The sequence below is a fragment of the Eurypyga helias genome, unplaced genomic scaffold (genome assembly GCF_000690775.1).
Source record: "Eurypyga helias isolate BGI_N326 unplaced genomic scaffold, ASM69077v1 scaffold12910, whole genome shotgun sequence".
In the NCBI taxonomy this organism is placed as follows: Eukaryota; Metazoa; Chordata; class Aves; order Eurypygiformes; family Eurypygidae; genus Eurypyga; species Eurypyga helias.
In genome coordinates this window covers 54899-82251 of record NW_010226319.1, presented here as the reverse complement: position 1 = coordinate 82251, position 27353 = coordinate 54899, and the positions used below count along the sequence as shown (strand labels likewise).

General features: G+C 45.5%; 1 protein-coding gene across 1 annotated transcript in view; it reads right to left on the bottom strand.

The window, feature by feature from the left end:
- The window catches only part of PDZD2 (PDZ domain containing 2), a gene marked incomplete at its 3' end in the record, with an annotated part of 54432 nt that overhangs the window by 15067 nt on the left and 12012 nt on the right, over positions 1 to 27353 (bottom strand). The window contains 10 exon segments of the mRNA XM_010152657.1: positions 683 to 800; positions 2046 to 2271; positions 2437 to 2510; positions 4216 to 4330; positions 6802 to 6921; positions 7559 to 7707; positions 9641 to 9752; positions 22794 to 22961; positions 24979 to 25111; positions 25718 to 25860. Of these exon segments, the coding sequence (XP_010150959.1) occupies positions 683 to 800; positions 2046 to 2271; positions 2437 to 2510; positions 4216 to 4330; positions 6802 to 6921; positions 7559 to 7707; positions 9641 to 9752; positions 22794 to 22961; positions 24979 to 25111; positions 25718 to 25860 (1358 nt within the window).

Here is a 27353-nt window from a genome sequence, read left to right as displayed (position 1 = left end):
ATGCAGAAAGGTGGAAGATTTCCTCCAATGGTTTTAAAAAACGAAGCCTCTGGGAGAGGAACAGCAAATAACTTTCTGTCGCTTAATCCAGCATAAGGCACAAGGGAACCCCAAGAACGATCGTTTCTCTCTCTTAAAGACATCCACACTCCTCGACAGGGTAAATGAGACGGGCAGGACAGCCTGCAGCAATCCTGCCAGGCAGACAGTAAGGGCAGAACGGCACTGCTGAAGCCACAGGCACAGCCAGCTGCAAGAACACCTCCCTCAGCCCTTTTTTTAAGAGTTTCAGGTGACTGAGCTTTTAACAAGAGCTCTGCAAATTTCTTCCTGATGTGGGGTCTTTGGCTGCAGCTCTGATAAAAAGACATGAGGCTGCACTTCTTGCTGCTCCCCTTTCTCAAAGGGTGCTATTAGGTTCAGCTTTCTGTATAGAGAATTTAAAAAAAAAAAAACCAACAAAAAACACAAAACCCAAACCTTAATGATCATGCTGCTTCCAGCACACAGAATAATGTTTCCTGGATATTTAATGCCACTTTGGAATGTCTTTATTTAAATGTTTTCTTTTTGGTGAACTCAAGTCTAAATCCCCGCCCCGTTACACCAACCAATTGGTGAAAACACAGTCTCAATCCATTTTATTGTAAAACCACTCCAGCATACTTCGGCTTTAACTAACCTTAATCTGCCATCCATTTTAGCCACTGATCCCGGGGCCAGGCTGTGAATGTATATCCCTGGAGAACTGTTTTCCAGCGTGAGACAACAGGCACCAATGCCGAGCCCAACCCCTGGCTCTGTGAAAAACAAAAAATACAAAGAAAAGTAGCAGATTGTAATCACACAGGACACACAAGTGTTTGTGTTCCCACATCCCATCAGAGACCAAGACTCATGTATTGTTTCAGGGCTGGCCATAGGTGCAGTCAGTCAGGAAGCCAAGACCAACAGTGGAAATCAGGACTGAAAATATCTGATCCCGACTGTTTTCAGAGATCCATCACTCCCAGCAAACTTTCTGTGTGCCGTGGGAACCGCCTGGAAATGTTGCACAAGGTCTGATCTGGTCCAAGGCACAAAGGAGTGGGGGCAGCGATCCAATAAAGATGTCACTGAAAATTACTGCACGAAACGTGAGCACAGAGATGCTGCCAACTGTACTGCCCTCTTTTGTTAAATTTCTCCATGGTATTCCTCAGCAAAGAGACACAAAGAAAGGTGAGGCATTATCTCTGGTTCAGTGATTGCCTCTGTCCACTTTCACCTTTGCTTTTCTTCAGATAACAGCATTCCTAAAATAGGAATTGCTGGACATCTTGCCTTCTCCCTACGAATTTTTAATCCAACCTTTAAAATCAGCATATTTTAAGTCTTTAAAATCGATGTATTTGTCCCACCACACAGAGCATATGCTCCAAGTTTATCTCGTGCAATTACTGATAATGACAGCAACCCTCAGGCAGGAGTTCAAACAGCTCATTTGGGCAATTCTGAGCACTCTGCGTGGCTTTGCCTTCCCCAGAGCTGCCCCGTATATGGGCACGGACATTTGGGCTGCCGACAGCCAGATCCACATTTTGCCTGTTATGTCACAGCCTCCCTCTTTCAGCAGCATGGACGCTGACTGCTACCTGTAAAAGTGTCCTGACACTAGAGCAGCAAAATCTGGAAGAGGGAACTTTCCAAAGGTTTTTGCATTAGAGGATGTTTTCCCCCATCCTGTGGTTCAAGATCAGATGGATGTGGGTAGGTATCCTGGATATTAGGGCCTCTAGCCTATTCCCAAAAACTCCCCTAAGACGCAGGGATTTGTTCTCCAAGCCCTTTTCAATGGACCCTCACCTTTATTGAGTGTCACGTCCATAACGATCCTGTCCTTCGGGCCGGGTCCTTTGCGGCTGGAGGAGGAACCGCCCATCCTGTGGTTCAAGATCAGATGGATGTGGGTAGGTATCCTGGATATTAGGGCCTCTAGCCTATTCCCAAAAACTCCCCTAAGACGCAGGGATTTGTTCTCCAAGCCCTTTTCAATGGACCCTCACCTTTATTGAGTGTCACGTCCATAACGATCCTGTCCTTCGGGCCGGGTCCTTTGCGGCTGGAGGAGGAACCGCCCACCTCATCGGGGCCAGGGACCGGCGTGCCACCGCCGGCGCTGGAGCTGGGGGAGCTGGAGCGGCTCAGCAAGGTGGGAGTCACGCAGGGCGTGAGGCTCGGGCTGCGCAGCCGCGTGCGCACCGTCAGGGTCACCACTCCTTTCTTGAGTTGCTGGCGAGACAACAGAGAACAGCCGTAAGGCGGCATGATAGGCCAGCATCTCCCCATAAACCTGCGTGCAGCCATTTGTGGCAGTGAAAGAACATAAAGCCCAGGGTGCTAAGGGGCACTGAACGAAGCGAAGCATGAATCTCTCCTGTAGTACATCTGTGTTACCTTAAACCTCTGAATGGCCTCCTGATGGGTCAGCCCTTGTAGAGACTCTCCATTAACTTCTAGGATTTCATCCCCTGGTAATCAGATACAAAAAATGAAGTCAGCAACATGCAGGCTATATGCAAAAACCCCTTTCCCGGATGTGAGGCAACCCGCTACTATGATGATACCAATTAACTGCCCCATATAAAGCCTTTTACTGTTCTCAGTTTATTTTCACTTGTCCTAGTCCCTTTACATGTTAATAGTGATGAATTAGCAGAGTAAAGACGGTTCTTCAGCTGAGATCCTTAACTTGGCATTCTCATACTAACAAGCTGAAAACACTCAGATTTTAACTAAAGTCTGAAAATAGATGCCCATAACATGAAATCCGAAGGGACTATAAAAATCCATTTCTGTTGTGAGTATAAACAGCAGAAATGAGAATCTAAGTGAAAGACTACAGCACATCACTCCAAAGCCTGTTCAGAGAAAACTAACCTTGCATCCACATGCAGAAAGCAAACGTGTCCTCTTACTAAACACACACGGACGGAGAAGAGAGTAGGCCACACGCTGCGATGGCAAGTGCCCTTCTCACCCCAACGAACACGTCCCATCACATTTCTACCTGCTTCCAGGCTCTGGGTCTTACTACTTACACCCAGACGTGTTGATCTACCTTCGTTTTTAGAAAGAGAAAGGTGAGCACGATCCAGATTCACTTTCTGCAATCTTACTTGTGTCTGTGCAAAATCAGATGGCGCGATGTCATCAGCCAAGTCTACCCCTCCTCTCCCTTCCTAGACCCAGTAAAGTTAAAAAAAAAAAGAAAGCGAGCTCTGGATAGCCTGCAAAGACTTGCTGGGTTTATGGGACAGCTGCTACTTACTGGCTTCCCGTGGCGAGTGCACAACCTATGCTGCAGGGACGCGAGCTTCCCTCTGACAGCAAGTGTGAGAGTTGGCACCAAAAGCGGCCTCAAACACAACGAGTGTGATGAGATGTAAAGAGGGGAATGATGATATGAGGAGAGAAATAACACAGGAGCAGCTTGAGAGGGAAGTAACACAGGAGCAGCCTTCTGTGGAACAGAAGTAACACAACCCCTGCAGAGGAGTTGTAAACCACCGCTCTAAGCTCACGGTCACCCTGTACTTCCCACAGTGCCAAGAGTCTGGCTGGCTTGGGAACACTTGGACCGGGGTGCAAACACACACAGAGCAGTCTATATATCCAGCTCAGAGACCAAGACTGGAAAAGCAGTAATTAAATCAGGATATATCTACTTCTCCAACAAGTTGGGTGATCTGTCAATCCTGTCCTTTTTTCCTTTTTCTGTTTATGACTTCCTGTCATATCAAAATCACACCAGGAGGCTCAAGAGAGCACAAGGGTCCAAAACAGCCTCTCCCAAGCATGTCCCTCTGTATAACCCCTTCCCCGACCAGCACCTTTAAGCCACACGTTGGTTGGACAGATACATTTCACTGCCATCAATGACACTCTCCGACTGAAGAAGTACAGTTTATGGCTCCAGCAAATAAATTTCACTGAAGAGGAAGGGGGGGAAAAAAACCCATAACGCTACGGTTTCCCCTTCTCAATATGCAATATAATCAAGTTAACTGCTATGAATGATCTTCTCCAGGATGGACAAATAGGGTGTGTGACAACCTCCACAGCCTCTTGCTGATGGCCAGGTGCCTAAATAAAGCTGTACTTGAATTTTTATGCTGGACTGAAATAATATTCCACTGTGGCCCTTTATATGCAGTTGGATTCTCCCTACCATACCTTCTTTAAGCCTTCCATCAGCAGCCGCTGCTCCATTTGGGAATATAGTCTTCACAAAAATCCCCATGCGTCCGCGAGCAGAATCCTGACCTCCCACAATGCTGAATCCAAGACCCTACAGAAAAGGGAGAAGACGCACAGCTGGCACCTTACCCTATTACCACCTGTGTGAGACAGACTGCCGATAACATACAAGACAAAGAAAAGATTAAAACCTCATAGGTGCTGCTGCTGAATGGCACTGCCATCCTTCCCTCCGCTTGCATTCACTTTTAATCTAAAACCTACACAATTATCAGCCCAAAAAACCTATCAGCTAAAAGGCAAAAGTGCTGTTTCTAAATTTATTCAATCTTTAAATACTGGCTTTATGTTACCCTATTCCTATTTAAAAAAACCTGTAACACATTGCTCTTATACTGACAGACACTAGACTCCCACCCCTGAGACCTATATCCAGGATTAACTGTAGTTTTCCCTGCTGTCACAGATCCTGCATTTCCTCAGGAAAACAGAAAAGCTTAAGAACATGACATAAGGTCAGTGCTGTAATGTCAGGAATGTAGCTGGAAGGGAGCTGGAAGAGGGGGGAGCCGTGCTGCCATGCACATGTACATTTTTAATTATTCTGGAGACATGTACCATGTTGTATTTAAATAAATCTAGATAATACATTCCCCGGGGCTCCATCTGTTAGCTCTTGCCCCTGTACTGCCCTGGCTGGCTCCGGGACCATCTTGAGAAGCTGATCAGGGATCAGAGGAGCGCAGCAGAATGAACCTCTCACCCTTCTGCGGGGTTATTTCCCACCCAAATCACTTCCTTGATACATCCCCGCGGTATGTGTCCTCTTGTCACCACTGTACGTGTGTTTTACAGAATAAAGTCACTGACCAGGTGGACAAGGGAAGTGGAAACTGTTGTGCTTCAGTGATCTGAGGCCACAGTTGTTATTAGTGCCTTGGGCAGTGCTCTCCAGCTGAGGGATGCTGCCAGGGCAGGCACCAACACTGTGTTTACAACCCAATACAACCACCAGCTGCTTTGTTTTACTCCGTCAATATGAAGTTCACTACCGCTGTTATGAGCTTCTAGTAATTTGATAAGATGTTACTCATTTCTACAAAGGAAGCATCCTAGCTCCCCTGTGCAACACTAACTCAACTGTTTACTGGGTAATTATCAACTACAAAGCAACCTACAGAAAGCAGGAGAATCCTGGCACTCCCCTATACGGACACAGACGTTCTCCTCACGACTTAGTGGGGTGGGTTAGGAGAAACAGGGCTGCAGCGGTTCCCACATTAGCCCACCTATCCCAAGAAACGCTGCCACCCCATCGCAGAAAACCACCCCTTGAAGATCTAACGAGAGATGAAGTCTCAAGTTGGGCTTGGCTCCCAGCCACCAACACAGCCACTCTGTGGGAACACTCCTCAAGTCCCAGGTTCGCACGGAGACAATAAAGCCAACACTACTGTACAAACTGGATGCAGTGTAACCCCTAGGAGAGATGACTGCCCAAAAAGTGGGTGAAAGGTACCCAAAACGGCAGCTGTTCCAGGCGGTTCACGATCCCTAGAGTTGGTATGCTCCCATCGGCTTCCTAACGTCTTGCAGCTAACTGCAGAAAGGCAGGAGAGGGTGGGTCATCCCACAGGGAGAAACAACCTAATTCTGATGAGAAAAACGGGCTCAAGGAAAAAGATATGTGAAAAATGAAGAAATATTAGCTTGGAAATGTCACAAAAGACCTGAAGCTCCCAAAACAAGGCGAGTTATAGCAACTTTGAGTCAATCTACCCAGAGAAGTCACTATTTTTCTTTGCTAAACTTAAAGCACAACAAGGAATTTGTTTTGTATTTGAGCTTGAAAGTCAAAACAAGTCTTTTAAGTCCAAAACACATCCATCTGATGAATTTAAAGAGTATTTCAGAAAAAGACATGCATATTTTTAGCATATTTAAATGACAGCTTGAATACTAGTGTGGATTGGATTAGGGAAAACAATATACACCTAGGTTAATGCTTGTCTATCTTCCCTTAGCATTCAGCCAGCTGGTATCTAGCAAATGTGCAAACACATTAGTGGAAGGGGGGAGAAAAGAGGACTCTTTGACCCAGAGAATTCAGTGCTCTCAGACAAGCAGTCAACCAGGAGCCTGTCTTTGGGTTTAACACTTAATTTGCAGTGATTTTTTTTTAATGTATCCAGATTCCACAGAGATAAAATATGCTTGTCCATAAATATGCATGCAAACAGGTACTCTTCTGTAGCTGCTCCATCTTTGCATAAACATACATATTTATAGATCCATTATTAATATTTGATATCTCAGTAATGACCAGATGCACCAAATCAGAATGAAAGCCACCCCATGTCAAGTGTGTGGCACAAACATCGCTTCCTCCATATTTTGCAGGTGTAACTTTGGCATTTACATTTAAAAATGGGATTTGTTTATCATTACTGTTATTATTATTGGCTACCTGAGAGCTGCTGGAACTCCTGGGACACTGGACATACCCCTTAAATACCAGCTCTTGCTACCTGTGAGAAACCAGCCACATGCAGAAATCCTCACCTTGCCTTGCCCTTTCATCAGAACAATGTTGGAAATGATGGACGGCTGGGTCAGTCTCCATGGAGATTCCACTTGGGCGGCACTGAAGGAACGGGTGGATTTCTTCACGATATGGTAGTCCTAACAAACATCAGCAAACAAGGGAAGTCACTCTGATTGTCTGGCACAGGCACTGGGATGTCATGCCGGGAAAATTGTGTGTCAAGGAAGTGGGGGGGGGTATCTTACAGATATATTCATAAAAATGTTCAAGGGATGAAATCCTAAAATCCCAGCTCATTACAGTCAAAGTGAATCGTGCCACGGTAATGTTCATTTCGCACAGTAGGATCATTTTGTAATGTACCAGTCACAAATTAAAAAGATTAAGGGTAGCCTCATGATATACTGAAGTCCTTATCTGCTTTAAAAAAAAAAAAAAAGGTGTGGGGGTGGGGAAGACTACATCATCAAATCATTAAAATAAATAGAAGTAGGATTTTTGTTTAGCCCTCAGATCTCTAGAAATGCAACTCGTAAGATCAGCCTTAGGACCTCCTGGCCACAGCAAGCAGTAGTCCTCCCTCACCATCCTCAGGGTAAGGACGTTCTCCATAGGTGGCCAATGCATCCCATTTTGGTGTCCGGGCCTGGTTTCAGTCCCAGTGATGTACCTGCATGGCCTCGTTTCACTGCCCTCGTCTCCATAAGCTCCAGACAGATCCCAAAGGACCGAGCACAGCGAGGTGCTCAGAGTCGGCCCTACCTTTCCACCCACCTGCCTGGCTCCTGCTGACTCCAGCTGCTGGGGCAGAGAGTGTTTTCTTCCACCCCGGGAATATTTCACCGCTATTTCATAATTCGATTCCCCATTTTCCACTGTCAGCTCATCATCTTCTCCCACGGACTCCAAGCGGGATCCGGCACCTAGGGAAAACCACAGAAATACGTCTCACAAACACGTCAGAGCTGCTTTATCCTCTTGCCAGCATGCAATGATCGTCTCCTGCAAATCCCAACTTAAACAGTGCCTTAAAACAACGCAGTTCCCAACAGGGCAGTTAGAAGCTAGTTTTGATCATCCTCAACAGAAAACTTATCCTGCTGTCACAGGTTTTCCACAACCTTTCGGTGAGGCGGAACTCCTCAGCGCTGTTACGCATGGTAGCAAAAATACCAGATAATTGATCCGGTAGCTCAGGGACAGAAAAGAAATTCAGCTGTTCTCACCCAATGGAACTTGCCAGTGCACTAAGCTCTCAAGCTTCATTTATTTAAAATTAAAAGACCTGACACTGTAGCAGTATTCATTTCTGGAGGTGTCATGTCACTTTGAGGGAAATTTTTCTGGAATGGAAAAGGAAAAATGTGCCAAATAAACGCTATTTTCTTTCCTTCTGGCAATGATCCTAGTTGTCTTGAAAAGGAGAAGAGTGCAGAGTTCACGTAACAAACAGAATTATTTGTCTTGAAGGACATCCTGTAATTAGCTGCAGCATACCCTGCTCCTTGCACCAATTCTCATTTTCTCCAAGGTCCCCACAGGACCCCCAGTCACAGCAGTTCCCACACATTTATCCTTGCTATTTCCCCACCATGCAGGGAGGGGCCATTAACCCCTTTTTTACAGAAGAAAACCCAAGACACAAAGCCAAATTCGCACAAGCTGGATTTCATGATGTGTTCTTAAGATGACTTTAAACCAACGTAAAGTTGGAGCTGCTACATAAAGGCGCAGTTCCGCTTTCCCTTTCAGTCTCCGTCCTTACCCTGGGGACGAGATTCACAAGCCATGGGCTGAGGGACACCTGCTGCAAATTTTCCAGGGGAGCCCCAAAACTGTTTTCTGCCACCTCCTCTCGGCTCGGAGGCTGTACAAGCATTGCTGCCTGCACCAGGAGGGATGGAGCACAGACCTGGGACAGCCACTTTTAACCCACTTGTCATTTAAGTAATTCTGCCACTGCACCCATAGGCAGAATTTGTACCGGCTGCTCAGACTGCAATTTAAATCCGTTCCCTGCTTTGGTATTTGAAACTGTGTCTGGTTTAAAGCTTCCCTTCCCTGGGCATGCAGGGTGCCACAGCTGCACACAACCAGGAGAGCTACCCAGGCAGGACCCAGCATCCTTGCACTCCTTTCACTCCCAAACCCTCCTGGCACCTACAGCTAATCCTTTCCATCACTTTTCTTCTAGGAGAACAGCCGCATTTCTGTGTTATCTGTCCATCCCTGAATGCAGCTTCCCTTGCCACGCTGCAGCCCAGGCTTGGGACCAGGCTGAGGGATGCTTCTCAGAGGAACTGGGGCTGGATTCCCCGTGACCACCAACACACGACCACTGGGGCTACAGGCAGGGGAGCTCCCTGGAGGATGCTAAAAATATCACAGTAAATAGAAATTAAGGTGAACACAGGAGGAAGGCAGACTTGGAGAGTGTTAGGGATGAGAACGCGATTGAGCTCTGCACACAGATGACTGTTAAAACTTGGGGATAAAGCAACAGAAAATTTGAGGTCTATTCACTGTAATGGGTATTCTGGCGATGACATGTTGAAACATGTCCCTGATCTCAGTATTAGAGCACACTGAAATATACAGAGAATATAAATGTTAGAAAAGAGTGAGAAGAGAAAGAAAAAAAAAAAAGAAAGAAGTTCCAAATTTTGCATCGTCTGTCTGTCCATACAAAGAATCAACTCACGAGGCTGAATGCAAACATTCTGCAGCTATGATTTTCCTTCCAAATTAACTATTACGATCTCCAAAGGAAAGAAAACCTATCTCATTTTAGAGAGCTAAAATAAATACACAACATAAAGACCTTACTATTGCTATCTTTTATCAACCTGGCTTTACCTTGGGACCGACTTCTGTACTTCAGTATGCCACTTCCCAGGGTTGGACTCTGGTTGTTTCCTTTGGACACTTCTGCACAAGCTGGATCTTGACACTTCTCAGTTTCCATCATCTAAAAAAACAGAAAAAAGAAAACCAAACCAAAACCAACTTATTTACTTGTAAATCAGAGAAGTTGATGGAATTCCTCTCATTTTTAGTAGGGGACAAAAATTCCCCTGCACATTGTCTTTTTTTTTCCAAACATGTCATTGTATTAAGCCAGCACATGTTTCTGTAAGTAATTTCCAGCCACGCCTTTGGACATTCTTGTCAGTCCTACTGACAGGTACACCTACAGCTCCTTATGGGCAGGGATCCTCTGCAGGGTACCACACCAATGCCCCAGGAGCATCTCCAGCATCCACAGCAACTTGTTCAGGTGCTTCCACATGCATTTTAACAAAATGTTAACGTAGCTTTTATAGCGGTTTGTTCAGCTCAGCAAGCTTCCAGAGACATCACATCTTTATAGAGAAAACCACTGTTAAAAAGCATGATTTTATTGTTAGTGTCCTGAGCTGAATGCCGACGCATAATGGATGAAAAGCTAATTTAACAGAATGTTAGGAAGATTACACAGCTAAGCACTAGAAAGGCTGGAAATGCTCAACCTAAATTCACATGTGAACTTGCAACCTCACCTCCCTGAGTAAACGCATCAGGCAGGAGGAGTCTGTTTGCCCCCCATGCTTGCCCAAATGCAGGTGACAATACAGGGTGACAAGGCACAGCAGCACAGCCACACACACACCCCGCATCCTGCTCCCATGTGGTCAGGGATGAGCAGAGCTGCCCACAGGCAAAGCCCACAAAGACTCTCCTCATCCATGCGTCGTGGAAGACCCTGGGGTCACCCTTCCCACTCACTGCTTCCTTTACTGAGATATAGCCGTCGCATTTTCCTAGATGTGCTGCTACACAGTGATCCTCGACACGCTCCCCACACACCCTAATGCTTTTGCATTTTCACCTCATCACCCATTATACATCTCCTCTGTGATTATTCAGACAGCTCACGGCAAGGATGACAAAATTTCCAATACAACTACTTACTGATTGCATTATACTTATAATGTGCTATATAAACCGCTGGAAGTGAGTTTGAAAAAAAAAAAAAAAATCCTACCCAAATGACCAAATACTCTTACTGTTAGAATAATTTCTACTTCCACTAGCCAAGCTCAAAAATATAGCAGGATTTTCCTGAGAACCTGCCTCCCACCTCCCAGTCCCTCTTATCCCCAAACCAAGAAAGCCAAAATATCTTCTTCACATAATCTGGACTTTGTGATTTCAGTTTAAAGGGTAAAAGCTTCAGGAAAAGATAAAACTGGCAGATAACAGGAAGTTGGATTGGAAACCGCTTTTTTATTCCTCCCCCTTCGACATGAACAGCTACACGTTTGCACATCGTCGGCACATCCTAGCTAGTTCTTGTTGATTTTTCAAATCATTGCAGCAACTACTTCAGAGTCCACTTCTAGTATTGAACGCTTTGCAGCTCACAGCTCCATGTAATAGGATTCATCTAAAGAAGAAAATAACTACATCAGTTTGAGAAAACCACAACTCACAATTTGGCCATCCTAGTGAGGGACTCATGACAGAAAAAAATGTAAGAAATAAAATCAAAAAACCCATCCAAGAAAGCCAAACCATCAGTGATTAGGCCACAACCCATCACCAACTGTCCCTACGATCTTGAGAGATCTCTCATACCCAGAAGAACTGTTTAGAAGTGGACCGGGAATTCCTGGATCACACAAAGTTTTGCTGGAATATATCTTATAAGTGAAAATACATTTTATAAGTGAGAATGCATCTGATGTAGAAAGGTAGAAATCAGTTGCACAAACACACAGCAATCTCAGAGCTTGTGGTTTTAAAGGCGTAAGAAACAGTACTCAGGAGCAATGTTAACTCTGGCGGAGAAACAGTCAAAGCACAGGGATGGAGAAAACAATGGGTACTCCTAACCCAAGAAACCAGTTTTTTGGGCACGCTGTTCAACCATCCTCACAGACAGGGATGGGCCCAACCTCACTTCCCCGGAGCTGACCACAACCCAGCTCGGGTCCGGAGCTGCAGAGCTGTTTTGTTTCTGCAGAGCGCATGGACGTGGGCAGTTACACCTCAAGAGACCACACAACGTCCAGTTCAAAGCTGGGCTGCTTCCTCCAGCTAAGAGCATGGGGAAAATAGGGGACCAGTCCGCATCAGCGTACCGAGGGATATCAAAATCGCCCCTGCTACGGCCAATTTCCACACTGAGCCTGGGCTCAAGACTGACCCATTCAGTACATCCTGTGTTTCTACTACATGCAGTTTGGGTTTGGTTTGGAGCTCTTTAGCTTTATTTATGCTGACCATGCAACAGAAGCAAGTAGAAACGCATTCTGCAATTACATACATCTCCATCTAGAGTGGTGAGGGGAAGAACAGGAGACAACTGACGCTTCATGTTAAAACAACGTGCCCTGTCCCTTCAGCTCGCTGCTGCTGGAGGCTGCAAACAGATAGCGAGCCCCCGAACCCCACGTATGATCCCAAGAAGGGCACGTGTGCGCCAACACTGATGCCAGGGAAAGCCTCACAGCACTCTCAGCGACTTCCTGATAAAATTACATTTTATCCAACCTGGCTTCAGACTGCAACGAGAAGTAAAAACATCTGAATTACCTACGTCTGTGTTTATTTCCTATTGTAGCAAGAATACTTTTCTGACACTAACTATACACATATAGGGGAAGACACTAACTTTTGCAATGAAGTAAATATTCTTTTAAGTTGTTGAGCTCATCCAGTAAACAACCAAGAGTTTTACCCTACTTTGGAAACACTCAGAAATCCAATCCATAAAGCTTGCAAAAACTCCCCAAAGTCATGTGTCTGTAATCTTTGGCTCTCTTGAAACTCAGACGAGGAAAAAAAAAAACCCAGCTCCACCTTATCCTTCTGGCCACACATGAACATATCGCTTTACTGTCTTGAGGCGGCTGCCCGGATTTCACCATGCCATTTTAATTTTCCTCACTTTCAAGGAAACGGAGCTTATTATTTCAGTTCTGTACGCCTTTTATTAAGCTAAACCAATAAATCCTGCCCAATACCCTCCCCGGCGTTAAGGACAAGGGGAGCTTTAATGCGCACAGTAGTTTGAAGGCAGATCTAAAAATAGAGCCCATTTTGCCAGTTCATTAAGTAGCTCCAGGATCAAGCGATGGTGACATCTCAATTGATTTCAAAGGGAACGAAGCTATCACGGACACGCGGTCCTGGCACTGCACCAGAAGGAACAACTGCCCCCAGAGTCCTCATTCGGGCAAAGCTCCAGCATGACCAGGCCCTTAATTAGGCGAGATGAGGAGCAGGATTATGAGTGTCTGCATTGTTTAACCGCAAGCAGCTTGGCAATCATCGCCGATCTACAAAAACAAGGCGGCACACAGGGGATGATACAATTTAATAAGCAAACTGCTTTACTGCTGCTGTTGTGGAGCTCCTAAGCTGCTGCCTTTCCCATCAGTGAGCCCATCCACCTTCCCAAGGCACAGCCTGACGGCTTCCCCTGCTCAGGAGGAGCGCTAGCAGCACACAGACAAGTTTAACCTTGTAGTTACAGAGAGAAACAGTGAGAATTAGACCGTGCCACACCAAATTCAGCCCTACCTGCACTGGCAAAGCAAGTCCATCAGCAAGTCCGCTGCTCTTCTTGGAAACAGCACCGTGACAGAGGAACAGCCGTGCCCCTGCACAAGCTCCATGGGACGGCTTTTTCTTAAGCAGCACTACCCCAAACAGTTAATCATGGAACAGCCCGATGCTGCTGTCTGTAGGGCAGCGGGCAGGATGAACCCCACGAGTCTCCCGGAGCAGCTACCACCAGCCGCTTCAGAGAAAGGCACAAACGCCCGATGCAAACCTGGCATCACCTGGTCCCCGCACAAAGTCTTTCTTCCCAGTCCCTCCACACCAGCTGATGCCTCGGAGGCTTTAACCTTTCCAAAAGTTTTGGAGATTTTCTTCAAAGATCTACTATAATTCTGGCTGTTCTGGTTATTTGTGCAATTATTTATTGCTTTCTGGAGCACAGCATGCTTTAAGCTTTAAATGTGTCTGGTAGGCAGGGAGCTCCACAGGCCCCCTTAGCTTGCACAGAAAGTAAAATACCTTCACTTCTAAATTAGCTCTTTTTCAATTTAATTGAATCCATCTCCCAGATAAATTACAAACTGCAGCACTATAATTTACCAGAATTAACACTGCAAACGATGCAGAGGACATGGGTTTTCTAATCTTGGCCAGCACTGAGTTTTCCACAGCTTACTGCTCTGTTTCAGGGCACGTACAATGGATGTTGGGAAGAGCAGGATGAGCCAGGATGCACAGCATCAGGGGCTGCAGCACGCAGGGGCACCTTTCCAAAACACAGCACCTCCTAACGACCTTGGCTGAACCAAATTAAACCCAGATTTAATCATTTTTACAGGACTCTGTGATTCTATGACTGTCCTCTTCCAAAGGGTACTGCACTGCTGCTCCCCTGTCACAGCACAAATGCAGAGATCCAAACCGAGCCAGGGATGGATGAAAAGAGGAGGAACATCACCCCCAAGCCAGCTCTAATTCAGTACCTTAACTGACATCTTAGAAAAACCTGGTGCTGCAGGTTTTCCCCCAGTGCAAAGGTGAAGGGGCAGACAGGGCAGGCACCACTAGCAAGGCTCCTGGAAGGCTAACATTTGGGCTAAATTTAGCAATGCTGGTGAAACAAAGCACCATCCACCTTCCCCAGCAGCCTGTCTGGGAACTGCCCACGCTGGTACCACCAGGTGCAGCCTGGGCTTTCTCCTGCCTGGGCAAGGGGATGGGAACCTATGCCTCCATTACCTAATTCTAAATAATGTGTTAGAAAACTCTAGGTTCATGTGCAGCAGGAGATCAGGAAATCTGATAAACAGCCAAGAACTGGAGCTGCCTTACTTTCTGAATAGGTGGAAATGCCAAATAAACATAACAAAAGCCTTTAAAGTGGTCTCTAAGAATGCCTGGTCTAACACTCTACCAAATGCCTGCACTGAAAAGCCACCCCAAGCCTCTGTGATGCTGTAGTTGCTAGAAAGGACTTTACTGTCAGCTTCAGGAGGTACAGAACCCAAATTTTTATTGCTCTTTACCAAGTCTACAGAGTAGTCCCACACAAACCTGTACATGAAACATAATCCGGCACTCACCAGCACAAAGCCCGCCGCAATATCTGCCCATGTACCCTCAGCAACCAGACTGGAAACGCACTATGGCAGAGCTGAGTCACTCTCACCTTCCAGAACCCGCTATTTATTTTGTACAAGACACTCCAAAACCTCCATCAATGTGCTTGATACCAGGAGCCCCGATGTGCTCACCATGGCCCAGAGGATGATGGCAGGTTCTGGATGTGTCAGCATCCCAGCTGTGCTGTCTCTGAAGACTCACTGGTACAATGATGTATTTATGGTCACGACTGCGGTTAAGCAAAGCAGATTTCATATTCAGGTTTCCAAACAGTTGCTAAAACTAATAATAATGTTTTGAAGAGACCAGACTTCAAAGATATCCTTTTAAATAAGAAGAAATGCAGGAAGTGGTTAATGAAACTAAGATCTCCAAGAAACAGGTATCACAGGTAACACATGCCTCAGAAACAGAAAGATGCTCCCAGTTCCCAATCCTTTCTGGACCAGATCATACTTCTTCTGCAATATATTGATTTTCACCAGAAACAACTTCCAAGCTAAAGCAAATCAAATGCATATGCTTCTCAAAGATGCAAAAACACGTCACTGCTGTTTTCTTTTTTTATGCTTTACCCCGTTTTTCACCCCCAAATATCAAAAAGCATGCATGACACGTTTGCATGCAGTTTAGTCGTTGCCCACGAGATGTCTCCATGTGCTGCAGACAGGCCACAGAAGATTGGTCCTGGTAAACAGAGGAGACAAACATGGAACTCAAGTTGTGGGAAAGCTGGCTGGGCTCCTCCGTTATTTTCTATCATAAATGGTCAGTGGGCTAGTGCAAATCCTGAGCCTATGCCTCATGACAAAACAATACATTTTTTCTCAGGTTGCTGGTTTTTTGGAGTTTTTTAATGACAACCTTTTAACTCACGGTGAGGGTCAAAGAGAGCAATAAACAGTCCTCAAAACAAACAACCCTCCTGAGAACGAAGCAAGACCTTCCTAATACCCAAGTCAAACCACAGCTGCAGAGAGCATTCCCATGACACAGCTGGCGGAGAGATTTGGATTTCAGCTCCCAACGCACACTTCATATCATCCTAAGTACACAAGAGGACATGGAATACGTATGTATTAAGTGTGTTTCATACCTGAATCATGGATCTGAAGCCTCATACATCATATAGGCTGCATTTATTCAAGCACAGCTCATCTCAGATGAGTTTTAACTGAGCCCAACTGAGACTAGACTGTGTACACATTCAAGAATTTGCAGATAAACAAACTGCAGATGTGATGATACAACATTCATGCTGACTCTCAAATCCTACAGCCTTTATCATCCTTCTGTTAATATATGTGAACCGCATGGCTGTGACAGCAAGTCTCTTGTTCCAGTGCCACGAGGGGGTTATTTTTAGCTTGTTAAAGGCAGTTCATCTCCTTCAAAACTGGGCAGTTATCCAAACAGCCAAAGGAGAGACAGTCTGTACTGTATCTGTTGCTTTATGGGAAAAACCCTCATTCACAAAAACAAAGACGGTGCAGAACCTGTACTGCAGATAAACTTGTGTTTCTATTACTCTGCTGACTTGGCTTGCAAACATATCACACGGGAAGAGCAAAAATCGTAACTCTGGGCATTGTCTGCACTGATATTTATGGTCAAGTCAAAAAGGTTATCTTCCACAAGCCCAAGCAACAGGAGATGTTTCACAGTTTGTAGGCTGCATCACATCTACCGGGAAACCTTCAGAGTACTGTCCTCTGGGTGAAAGAGTTTTCTCTGGGCTTGCCTTTAAGATGGAGACAGCAGAAGTGGCCCAGAAGGGCTGGGAGCCAGGCACAGGGAAGGACGCAAATGCCACTGAGGGTCTCCCTCCTGACCTGAAGAACACCTTCACATTAACATCTCCTTGACAGGTGAATTTTAGAATGTGTGAAAAACAGTAATCCAGTAACACCATGTCCCTGGGCGCCTTTCAACACTCTTCCTCCTCCCCAGACTCATGCAATGTGTGCCCACACCTTCCTTCCCCAAGCCCTTGCCAGTGACACACCACCATCATCAGCCCATCACTGAACATCCCCCCAGCAGTAAGAATTGCAAATGTTTACTTTAGTGTGATGTGGCTTCTGGAAACCACACAACAGCAGCCACGCTGCGCAAACAAGATTTGGTCCCCAAATATTTTTGTCATTTTCTCTTGTCCAAATCCCTAACTCCCTAGCGGCAGAGACAGCGTGTGATGGACCGACCACAACCCCTACTATCTCCATCCCCCTGCACCCATCAGTAGGAGAGGGAGAGAAACGGGGAGCAAAGCTGAGCCAGGGGAGAAGGGAAGGGTGGAAGGAAGGTGTCTTAAGATTTGATTTTATTACTCATTATCCAACTCTGATTTGATTAGTAACAAATTAAATTGATCCCAAGTCGATATTAAATGGATTTTTCTTCCCCAAGTCGAGTCTGTTTTGCCCGTGACCATAATGGGTGAGTGATCCCTCCCTGTCCTTGTCTTGACCCATGAGCCTTTCCTTATATTTTTTCTCCACCCCATCCAGCTGAGGAGGGCAGCGACAGAATGGCTTTGGTGGGCAACTGGCCTCCAGCCAGGGTCAACCCACCACAGCAGCATTTATAGCCAAGCAGCAGCTCCAAGCCATGCTAAGGTGCAGCTGGAGCCTGCCCTCGCCTGCCCCTTCCAAGGGCAACCTGACACAAAGCAGGATCTGCCAACATTGCCAACCCTCACCATGAAGAGGAAAGGAGTTATTAAATCCTTCTCCAGGACAAGGGCTAGCCACCACCGAGCTCTTCACCTTCTCCCCCCACATTTCATTGCAAAGCAGATTTCTGCCAGCAAAAGCTCTTTCTTGCTTTTTTTTCCAGCCATGCAGTGCCGTCTGAGGAGTGTGTTGTGTTTCAGCAACCTCTTCCGAGACTGCAGTGCCCTAATGGGAATGAACGCTCAAGCCCTCCAAGTAATGAGGGTCCCTCCCCATGCTCTGCACACATTTAATTGTTGAGTTATGCTTCCTGTTCCTTCTCAATGCTAATGCTTTTGCTGAAATTCTCTCCCAGTGTTTCCAGAAGAACTTTTGACCCCAAGAGTGTTTTTAAAATTATGGCATTGTTATTCTGTTCCTTATTAGACTTGCATGGCTACAGGTAATTACGTATGGATTCCCTAGTAAGGCAAAAAGGCCCAGGATAAAAAAATAACTAAGCGGTCCTACGGCTCAGATAAAAAGTAAAAATTATAAGGGAGGTGGTCTAAACAAACACATTTCTTCATATTCACAAAGCGGGCTTATTTATCCACTTCCAGCTGCACGTCTTGCAAAAAAAACACAAATGGCATTTGGCAGGGATAAGGAAACCCAGCTCACGCAAGAAACCTTTAACATCCTGTTGCTGTTATTTGTGGGAGGATCAAGACCTGTCACTGGGTCAGTGTCATCTTCGTGTGCAACACGCCTGCACCTCGCGTGAAAGTACACATCAACCACTTTAGGTCAGTGCAAAATATTAAACATGAGCCGAAGAGGCTTGCAGGCTGTGTCCCCAGGGCTTGCCTGCACAGTGGGCTTGGGCATGGGGAGGCAAACTGTCTCCCTTCCCAGCTCCCTCCCAACAGGCAGGGATAAACGATGACCTCCTTTCCCAAATAAGAAGTTTGTCTTTTGTACAATTCTATTCTGCACGAAATAGACTCAGCTCAGGCACCTGCCTCCAGCATCACAAGGGGCAGATACCCAGGGGAGAGCACAAGATTAAGTACAGCACAGAGCAACAGTCCCCAGCCTTCCCTCCCTGCCTCCAGCAACTACAGATCCAAACTTCCCAAGCCAGACACCCCCTTCTTGTATTCAGTAACTTTTGGGAATTTCAAGCCATTAATATGAAGCTGGTCACTGAAGCTGAACACTTCAAAAATAAAGCACTTGGATCATCGTATATTGAACAATATAGCACTACCAGAAACAAAGGCAAAAACTTTCAGAAGCAACCAAGAATGGCACGTGCCTCTGCCTGGAGACCCAAAATGCCCCAAATTCGTCAGACACTTTGCAAATTCTTGGCAGACCCGCTTTCTCTTTAGAGTTCATTTCCCAGGTTGCTCTACCAGTCAGCAATAATGACAGATTCAATTTCAAGCAACAGAAATACTAGGAAAAGTGAATTTGAATTAAAAATACATCATCAAAGGCAAATACTATCATATCACCCTATTTTGCTTAGACATAAATAATGACATTTTAAAATAGTAATTACAGCTGTAGAAGGTAAAATACACATCTGGGGGGAAGTTTAAAATCCCTGAAGTGTCTCAGGACAATTTAGCACAACATAACTCTGTGGCCCAGTGTTTCATACCTGAAGTTAAGGAACATTTTGGCCAAACGAAAGAAATGCACTTTAAGGATATTACAGTAATTGGTTTTCTGCCTTGAAGCACAACTTTTATTAAAGTTAGAATTTCAAGAGATGTTTCATGTTAAACAGGGCTTTACATAAGGAGAGTCTGTAAAAACAGAGCTCCAATTAAATGCATTATGATTTTTTTATTAATGAAACACAATAAATGGACTTTCAAGTAAGGCTTACAAGTGATATTTCCCTTAAATTACAGTTTTCAAGTGTCACCAAACTCTCCTGCTGCATCTTGGGGAAGCTGACTAGCTCAAGTTATAGCTTCCCTGGCTGGAAACACTCGAGCAAAACTTAAAAAGAGTTTTGAATAACTAACAAATAGGGAAATTTTTTAACATCCAGCCTCCAGAGAAGAGATTTGTTTCTCTTCTTAATTTTTTCACAGAATCATACAGTAATCCAGGTTGGAAGCAACCTTTGGGGATCCCTGGTCCAGCCCACATCTCAAAGCAGAAACAACTTAGATCAGGTTCCTCAGGGCCTGGTCCAGTTCTTATAACTACAAGGATGAAGATTTTAAGACATACCTTAGATCGAAGTGATTATTTTTTCTACCTCATTCAGCCTTTAAGCAATCAGGTGCTAAGGCATAACAGCAAATCCACCAGGTCTATAAACTATGGTTCTGAATACTCAGCACCGCACTATATTCACAGCAAAGTCAGTGAAAGATGACCTTAGACAACCGTAAGAGCTCCTGCATGTTTTGTAGTATCTTCAACAACGGCTCAAGAATTAGATATACACAGTGCCAGTCAGAAAAGGGACAGTGAAGTCTCAGATGATAACAAATCACCCTGAACTACTTGTTGTTACCTAACCACTCAGCACCTGACAGCACCCCTTTAAGTCTCTACAAAGCCCTGCAGAGTAAACAAGAAAATTCATTAACCTCTTGTCAGAGGTGAGAAGCTGGTGGCAAGAAAGGTAACTCCTGGCCAGAGCCAGGTTGAGAACTGGTTTCAAACCTAAGAGGTATGATGCTTTAACAGAGACCACAGTCTCAGTTCTCTGGTCCAGACCCTGAGTACCACCCACCCTGGAAGTGTAAAACAACTATATTTGCACAGATTAAAAACGGTCCAGCTAGTCCCTGCTCTAATCATCAGTCACACTGTCATCCCTTATCTACAGTATAAATATAATGGAATATATATGAGAGAACGCGAAGACACTTGAGTATTATCAAGAGAGTGTGAGCAGCAAAAGGACAGTAATTTCCAATGCAATTTTTCAATAATCTATATGACTACACATATATATATTTTTAAAAAAAAATCATGTGATGCTTCATGTTCATACTGACCTTGAAATCAGCTTCTAAGCTTTGCTTTGAGCCCTCCCCCCGTCCATCTTGCCAGGTGGAAAAAAGCCACGTGTGAAGTTTATCTTTTCCATACATTTATCTTCCTATGCCCTGTATGCTGGCATGAAGGATCTGCACAGACCAGCTCAGCTCAGGCTCTCTGACCTGATGAGGATGGATCAGGCTGTAGGTAGAGCTGAGGGGTGTGCACGGCACAGACTGCCCAGCCTGGGCCATAGAGAGCCCGTCTGCACTCCCGAGGCCGAGAAAGCAATTACAAGGGGAATGCAAAGACATTCTGTGCTTTGAAAATGAAGGATTTCATGAGCAGCTCAAGCAAAAAAAGAAGAGGTTCTGAGAGTCAGCAATAACTTATTATTACTCTCAGCATTACATCCCCTCCAACAACAACAAAAAATTAATAGAAACAGAGAAAAAAATAATCTTGTTGCTGTTCTTCTGATGTGCTTACTGTACTCAGATTTCTGTGATTCCGCGGCATCTCCCAGCGATACACTATGAAAGCCCAGAGCTATCACCAGATAGGTGGGCAAATCAAACCAGGTCTGAATTAGGCTACCACCCAGCACCGAGACAGACACCAAGCTCACGTCCACGCTGATGGGCTCTGGGCTGCCTCATGCAGCTGGGTCTTCAAGGCGGCGTGCACCTCGGCTATCTCAAGCTTCCCCTAGCATTACGTTAATCTGGAAAGGAAATACCCGACAAAAAAAGGCATCTCTGAAAGCCAGGCAGAGCTCTGCTGCAAAGTCAGGAGCACACCAAGTGACAAATAGTTCCTAGCGTGTGCCGAAAGAGTCACTGGGCCACTGCAGAGCTGCATCCTAAAGCCACACATAAAAATCAATTTTGTCAAAACTTAATTACATTTAAATGTTACTGAGTCACGGCCTTATGAAAAATTACCAGAATTTGAAACATGATACATAGATGACTTTAAACTATTTTGATAGCCAGAAGAATGCTTAGTGCCCACTCGAGTTAGCACAAACACTACACCTTCATCAGTGTGCTAAGCATCCCTGATTTATTTGTTTTTCCCTTCCTCCCTCCTAAAAGGCACCTTGGCACACAGAAGAGAAGATAGTGCAGCAATAACAAACCTGTCACAGTAGAGAGATGAGTAAGAGTGAGGACTGTTACAAGCATAGACTCAAAGAAAGTCAGAGATAACAGGCAGGTATGAAGTGAACACCAGCATCAGCTAGACTACAGCGCAAGACTCGTCCTGGGAAGCAGTCGTTTGCTCAGAAAAGGGAAAATAAGAATACAGAATCAAAACAAATCACCAAACAAGTGTCACATCTGAGCCGTCCAGAGGTTTGAGATTTATTATAATTGCCACAGAAAAGAGGGAGGGAAAAAAAGACAATAGATAAAATGATAAAAGCTTCAAGTGAATCCATCTGGTTTCCCTTGCTGGAAAACCAGCCTGTGAGCTCTTCAGAGTAGAAAACATAATTTTATTCTTTGCCTATACAATACAACAGAGGCCTAGAACACCGATGAAGTTTCAGAGAGCTGCCACATTACATATAAATAACAATAATCCATTTAATCTCTGCTTAATGCACCCTGAAGGGAATGCAAGTGAGATTATCTACTGGCAGCATTTATTCAGCAGAACTTCAGTTATGGTTCACAGCCAGAAATTCATATCCCTCCCCACAAAAGTGTCTGTTGGCTTCAACAGAGCTAATAAAAACTTGAAGACTTGGATCATAAACTGTTAAAGAAGTTTGGTTACAAAAGGAGAGGAAAGAAGAGCGTGTTATAGCGTAAGCACTGCAAGCGACTGCATCAGATCCAACAAAAGCAGTGGAAGTGGGTGGAAAACAGTCCAACGGCAGAGAGAAAAACAAAACTGTGATTGCCACATAGCTTGGAGGACACGAGAGCTCCTGCTCCCTGTGCTGCTGCTTTGCTGCTGTGCAGTAGTGTAGATGGCAGATGCTGTGGTAGATGCCATCCCCTTTTCAGCTTGTCACCCACGCCCCACGCAAAGAAGAGCTGGATGGAATTGCCCCATCCCGAGGACCTGCTCCACGTCAGGCTGTAGGAGAACGTGACAGATGCAAACAGGCATCAAGGGAGAGGGTAAAATCGTCACACCGAAGTCACACTTACAGCGACCAGTTTTTCAGGAGAGACATTCACTCCTTTCACATCTTCTTCTTCTGGTTCTTCGTTTTCCTTATTGTCTGTGCAAGAGACAGAGTCCTGCACGGAGCAAGAGCTAAGCAAGTCTGGCAAACTGGTAGATGGGTACTTCAGAAAATCCCCTTCAGCAGACTCCTACATGAGAGACAAGAAGATATGTTACATCATGTGCAGAAAACCACCAAAGCCATGGTGAAACTGCCCAGTGAGAGCTCCCCTCGTTACACACTTCCATGTGCTCAAACTTTAATGGTCCAGTTATAAACAGCAGACCTAGTTTTAAAGTGCATATATAGTAAGCAGGCCAATACACATCTAAAATACTGAGATTTTCTAAAGGAGAATTTAAAGTAAGTGTTTCCAGCAGCTTGCTCCTCCCCACTTTGGGTTTATTAAATGTCACTGTGAGCAGACTCAGAGTTTACAAATCTCATTACTCATTTCATTGCAACCCAAATCACATTCTGTGTGCTCCTGCTCTCTCCCTGTGGATGTTCCCTTCACAGTTTATCTGACTACATGCACTAGAGTAACACACCAACAACCCTAATTAAGAGAACAAGATGGGAACTGACCCACCAATCCTATACCAACTCAGTCCTGATGCTTCAGGATCTGTTTCCAGTCTTTGGCACCTCTCCCATGAGGCAAACGTGTATCAGCCGAAAGCAGTGGCCAGACAGACTCCTTTTATTGCTTTCAGAACAAATCCTGCCTTCAGGAGTGCTCACCAGGCCAAACTGCAAGGCTGCTTTCCCACACCAACAAATAATGCCCACAGGGAGCTGCTGGGGAACACTTCACCTATTTACACCTTCCCTGAGACAGCCTGAAACATGGCACAGGCTGGATTCCCGACAGCCTGCCTTTCCAAGTCCTCCTCCCAGGGACATGAAAACCATCCAAGCGCACAGAGCACGGGCCAAACAGATCCACAGCCCAATCAGGAATGTGAGTTTTTATGCTGTAAGCTCATTCATGATGATTGTTTTGATGCAGTCATCACATGAACAAGCAAGTAATTTTACGGAGAAATTTATGCAGTCTACTGCCTTTGGCAGAGAGTCCAATTGTCTAAAGGAAGTAAAAAATGTACCTTCAGCACAGTTAGACTTCACTGCCTAACTGAAACGTTAGAGAACTTGTAGGCTCTTCACTTTGCATATGGTGGGATAGAGCCTCTTCTTGAAAAACATGAGCATAAAGCACTCCTGGAAGCCCTAAGAGCATCCAGACATTAAGCCTACAGACACCTGCATCAGGTTGGCTGGGGCAACCTGAAGGTGAAGCCAAGAAAAATGTTAAAAACACAGACACAGTGGCTTGCTGACACATCACGCGCCACCTGAAAACACATGTTTTATGAGCGGTCCCTTTGGGCCAAGATGTTCCTGTCACCACCCCAAAGGCCCTGATGGCCCCCACTTGCAGGGAAGGTCCTCCTTTAAGATCCCGGGTGATTTTGGGAGCCAGCTGGCCATTCACCAAATGCCTGCATCAACCCAATCAGGGGAACAGCAGGCTGTGGGATGGGGAGGAGAGCAAACGGGAGCAGGCAGGATCATCTTAAACAAAGGACAACATGTTCTGTAATAGGCCCTCAAACTCTCCTGCGATGAAAGCAGAATGAAGAGCCTGACTGATAAATGAGTTCCACTCATTTCCCTGAAATTTCATGCTCCTTTATCTGCAACAGCTCCACTCCAAGCTATTAACAAGGACAAAATAAGGAACTCAAGCCAAGAGATCCTCATCAAGAGACCTCAGGCGCATGGATCGAAAAAGAGATGAGAGCTACGGAGACTACGCAGGCAGGAAGCAGAAGAGGCTGAGAACAGCCTGCTTTACTTAGCATGTATTTTAAGAAAATGGTTTTAGCCAAAACTTAAGTAACGTCTGCATGAATAAACACAGACTCATTTGCACACTGAACGACAGTGACAATGCAAGCAAATCATTAAGTTGGTCTATACCCTGCTGATTTGCTACAGATTTATGGCAGCTAGTGATACTTTTCCCATAGCTATGCATGAAATTTAGGGGAGCAAATGTGCACATGCGATTCCCTATCAAAAATATGCCCTTTCCGCACAACACTTGCACAAGGGCTTGTGGATGCACATTCAGGAGACCACCAAGGGGAGGACTGTACCTTGCTAGCGACCACCAGCTGCACCAGGCCAGCAGCTGAGCGTAGGAGAGCCACGGCATCCTGGTGGGAAAGCCCGACCAGTGAGTGCCCGTTGATCGTGAGGAGCTCATCGCCCACCGTCAGCCTGCCGTCCCTGCGGAAACAGAGTAGGTACACGGAGCTACAGGGTGGTCCTTCCCCAGTGCCAGGCTCCAGTGGGACATGGAGGAATATACTACATGTGATCTAGCTGACACTAAGCTTGAAATGTGGCTCAGAAAGGTGTCCCCAGGAAATCATTTTTATAACCAGAGTAATTTCACCCGCCTTAGAGGGCTGAGGCCCTCCAAACCTCCTCCATGCCCCACCGCAGACAATCAGGGAGGAGGACTGAGCCCCATTTCCCCCCGATCAGGGTGCAGTGGAGTGAACACCCTAGTGTGCACGACCCACACTGGCCCACTGTCGATCCCACAGCACATCTTCCAAAAAGGGACTTGGGGAAAAAGCCCCACAAGCCACCAGGCTTCTTGGTTTACACTGCATCACCAAGCATTTGATCTATCTATATTCTGGGCTAAACATAATGGAAGAAGTTTCAGTGACCAACCATAATAATAAATTCTTAAACTAAAAATGCCATATTGTCACCCTAAAGGAAGGGCAAAACTCCCACGCCTGTCTCATGAGTCTGGCTAACAGGGATGGCCACGTACACTCCATCGCACCCTCTCCCACAAAGTCACCACTGTCACCTCACCTGTGTGCAGAGCCGCCTTCCTCCACGTGAGTGATGATGATGCTGTGAGGGGACCGCTTTGACCCTCTGCCTCCCGTTATCTGGATTCCCAGCCCATCCGTCCCTTTCAGGATGTGCATCTTCCATATGCGGCAACCTTCTCGCTGAGAGAAAACGTGCAGAGAGTCCTTGAATTTGGATTTGGACACTGAGAGAGGGGCTAGGAGGGGACAGGAGGGAGCTATTTGCTGCCCATCACCACACGTCTGTATAGCTCAAGCTATACGGGTGTTTTTGCCGAGCTTTGCGGTGTTAGCTGTGGTCCAAGCGAAGGAGGCAGAAAGGAGGAGGCAGCACAGAGCAGGGCCAGCACGTAGAGATTTCCTTGCAGGGCTTTTTGCAGCTTTTCTGAGACACGCAGAGGTGCTGCTTTCAATGCCATGATCTGTCCTGAAGCAACCAGCAGCCTCAAACCCCTTTGCTCAAACTCCAGGATGAGCTGTGCAGGGCTGCAGAGGAGCGAGACACCGTTCAAGGGGGACCTTGAACGCTGGGTAGCGCAGCTGCTGTTGCAGCAGGGACCAGTCAGGCATCACGCAGCAGCGTTTCCCTCTCCGGAGGGGTTTGCAGGAGTTGAGATATAGGAAAGAAAATACCAGCTTCAACTTATCAGCTGCCAATCAAATATTTATTATTGGACAGCTGTTGTACAGACTGTAAATAATAAATTTACCCACCACAGAGAATAACTTCAATATAAGCAAGGTAATAAGCGATATTTAGGACACCTTTCTTATTCTTTTATTAATGATTATAAATATTTGTCAAAAAAAGTGCTTTACAAACTCCAGAGCGATGCGAAATGCAAAACAAAAACTAGTTCCCATGAGTCCTACCGGCACAAGGAAACACAAGCGCGGCAGTTATCAGCAGAGCAAAAAAGGAAAGAGAAAAGCACACAAGTAAGCAAGACACACAAGGCGATTGCTGGGACGCTCTCGGAGAGAGGAAGGAACCGGGTAACAGAATTATGAGAAAACCGAGGAAGTCCTCAAGCTTGCAAGCAAGCCAAATGAACAATTCAGAGGCAGATTTTGGGCTATCTGTTGTGGTCACCACGCACAGTGTCAGCTATTTTTGACCGGATCTGTTCTGCACACAAGTAACGTTCTTGCAGTACGCAAACGCCCAAGTAGCAAAGATGATTAAAATTTCATGTCAAACTGTGAAGAGCATATACAAATTGCTGCTTGTTTCTGAGAAGGGGAACTGCTACATGTATCAGCAAACCCAAGGGTTGTAGCAACAACACGGGGATTTTAGGCCAACATTGTTTATCAGAGCCTTTATTAAGTGAAGAAAATTTGCCTTTTTTTTTTTTTAACCTGATCCCTGGGGCCTTATGCTGAAGACTTTTAAATGCAGTGCAAGGTTAAGTTTTTCAGACACAGGAACAAGGAGATCAGTATCTACACCAGTATCTTAAGAACAAAGTGAAAAATAATAATGTTACACAGCCCCTGGACCACAGGTGGGAGAAACAGGAAAAACAAATCAGGTGTCTGAAGAGGTAATCCAAAGGTTTGAGCCTGATAACATAGAATCACAGAATGGTTTGGGTTGGAAGGGACCTTAAAGATCATCTAGTTCCAAGCCC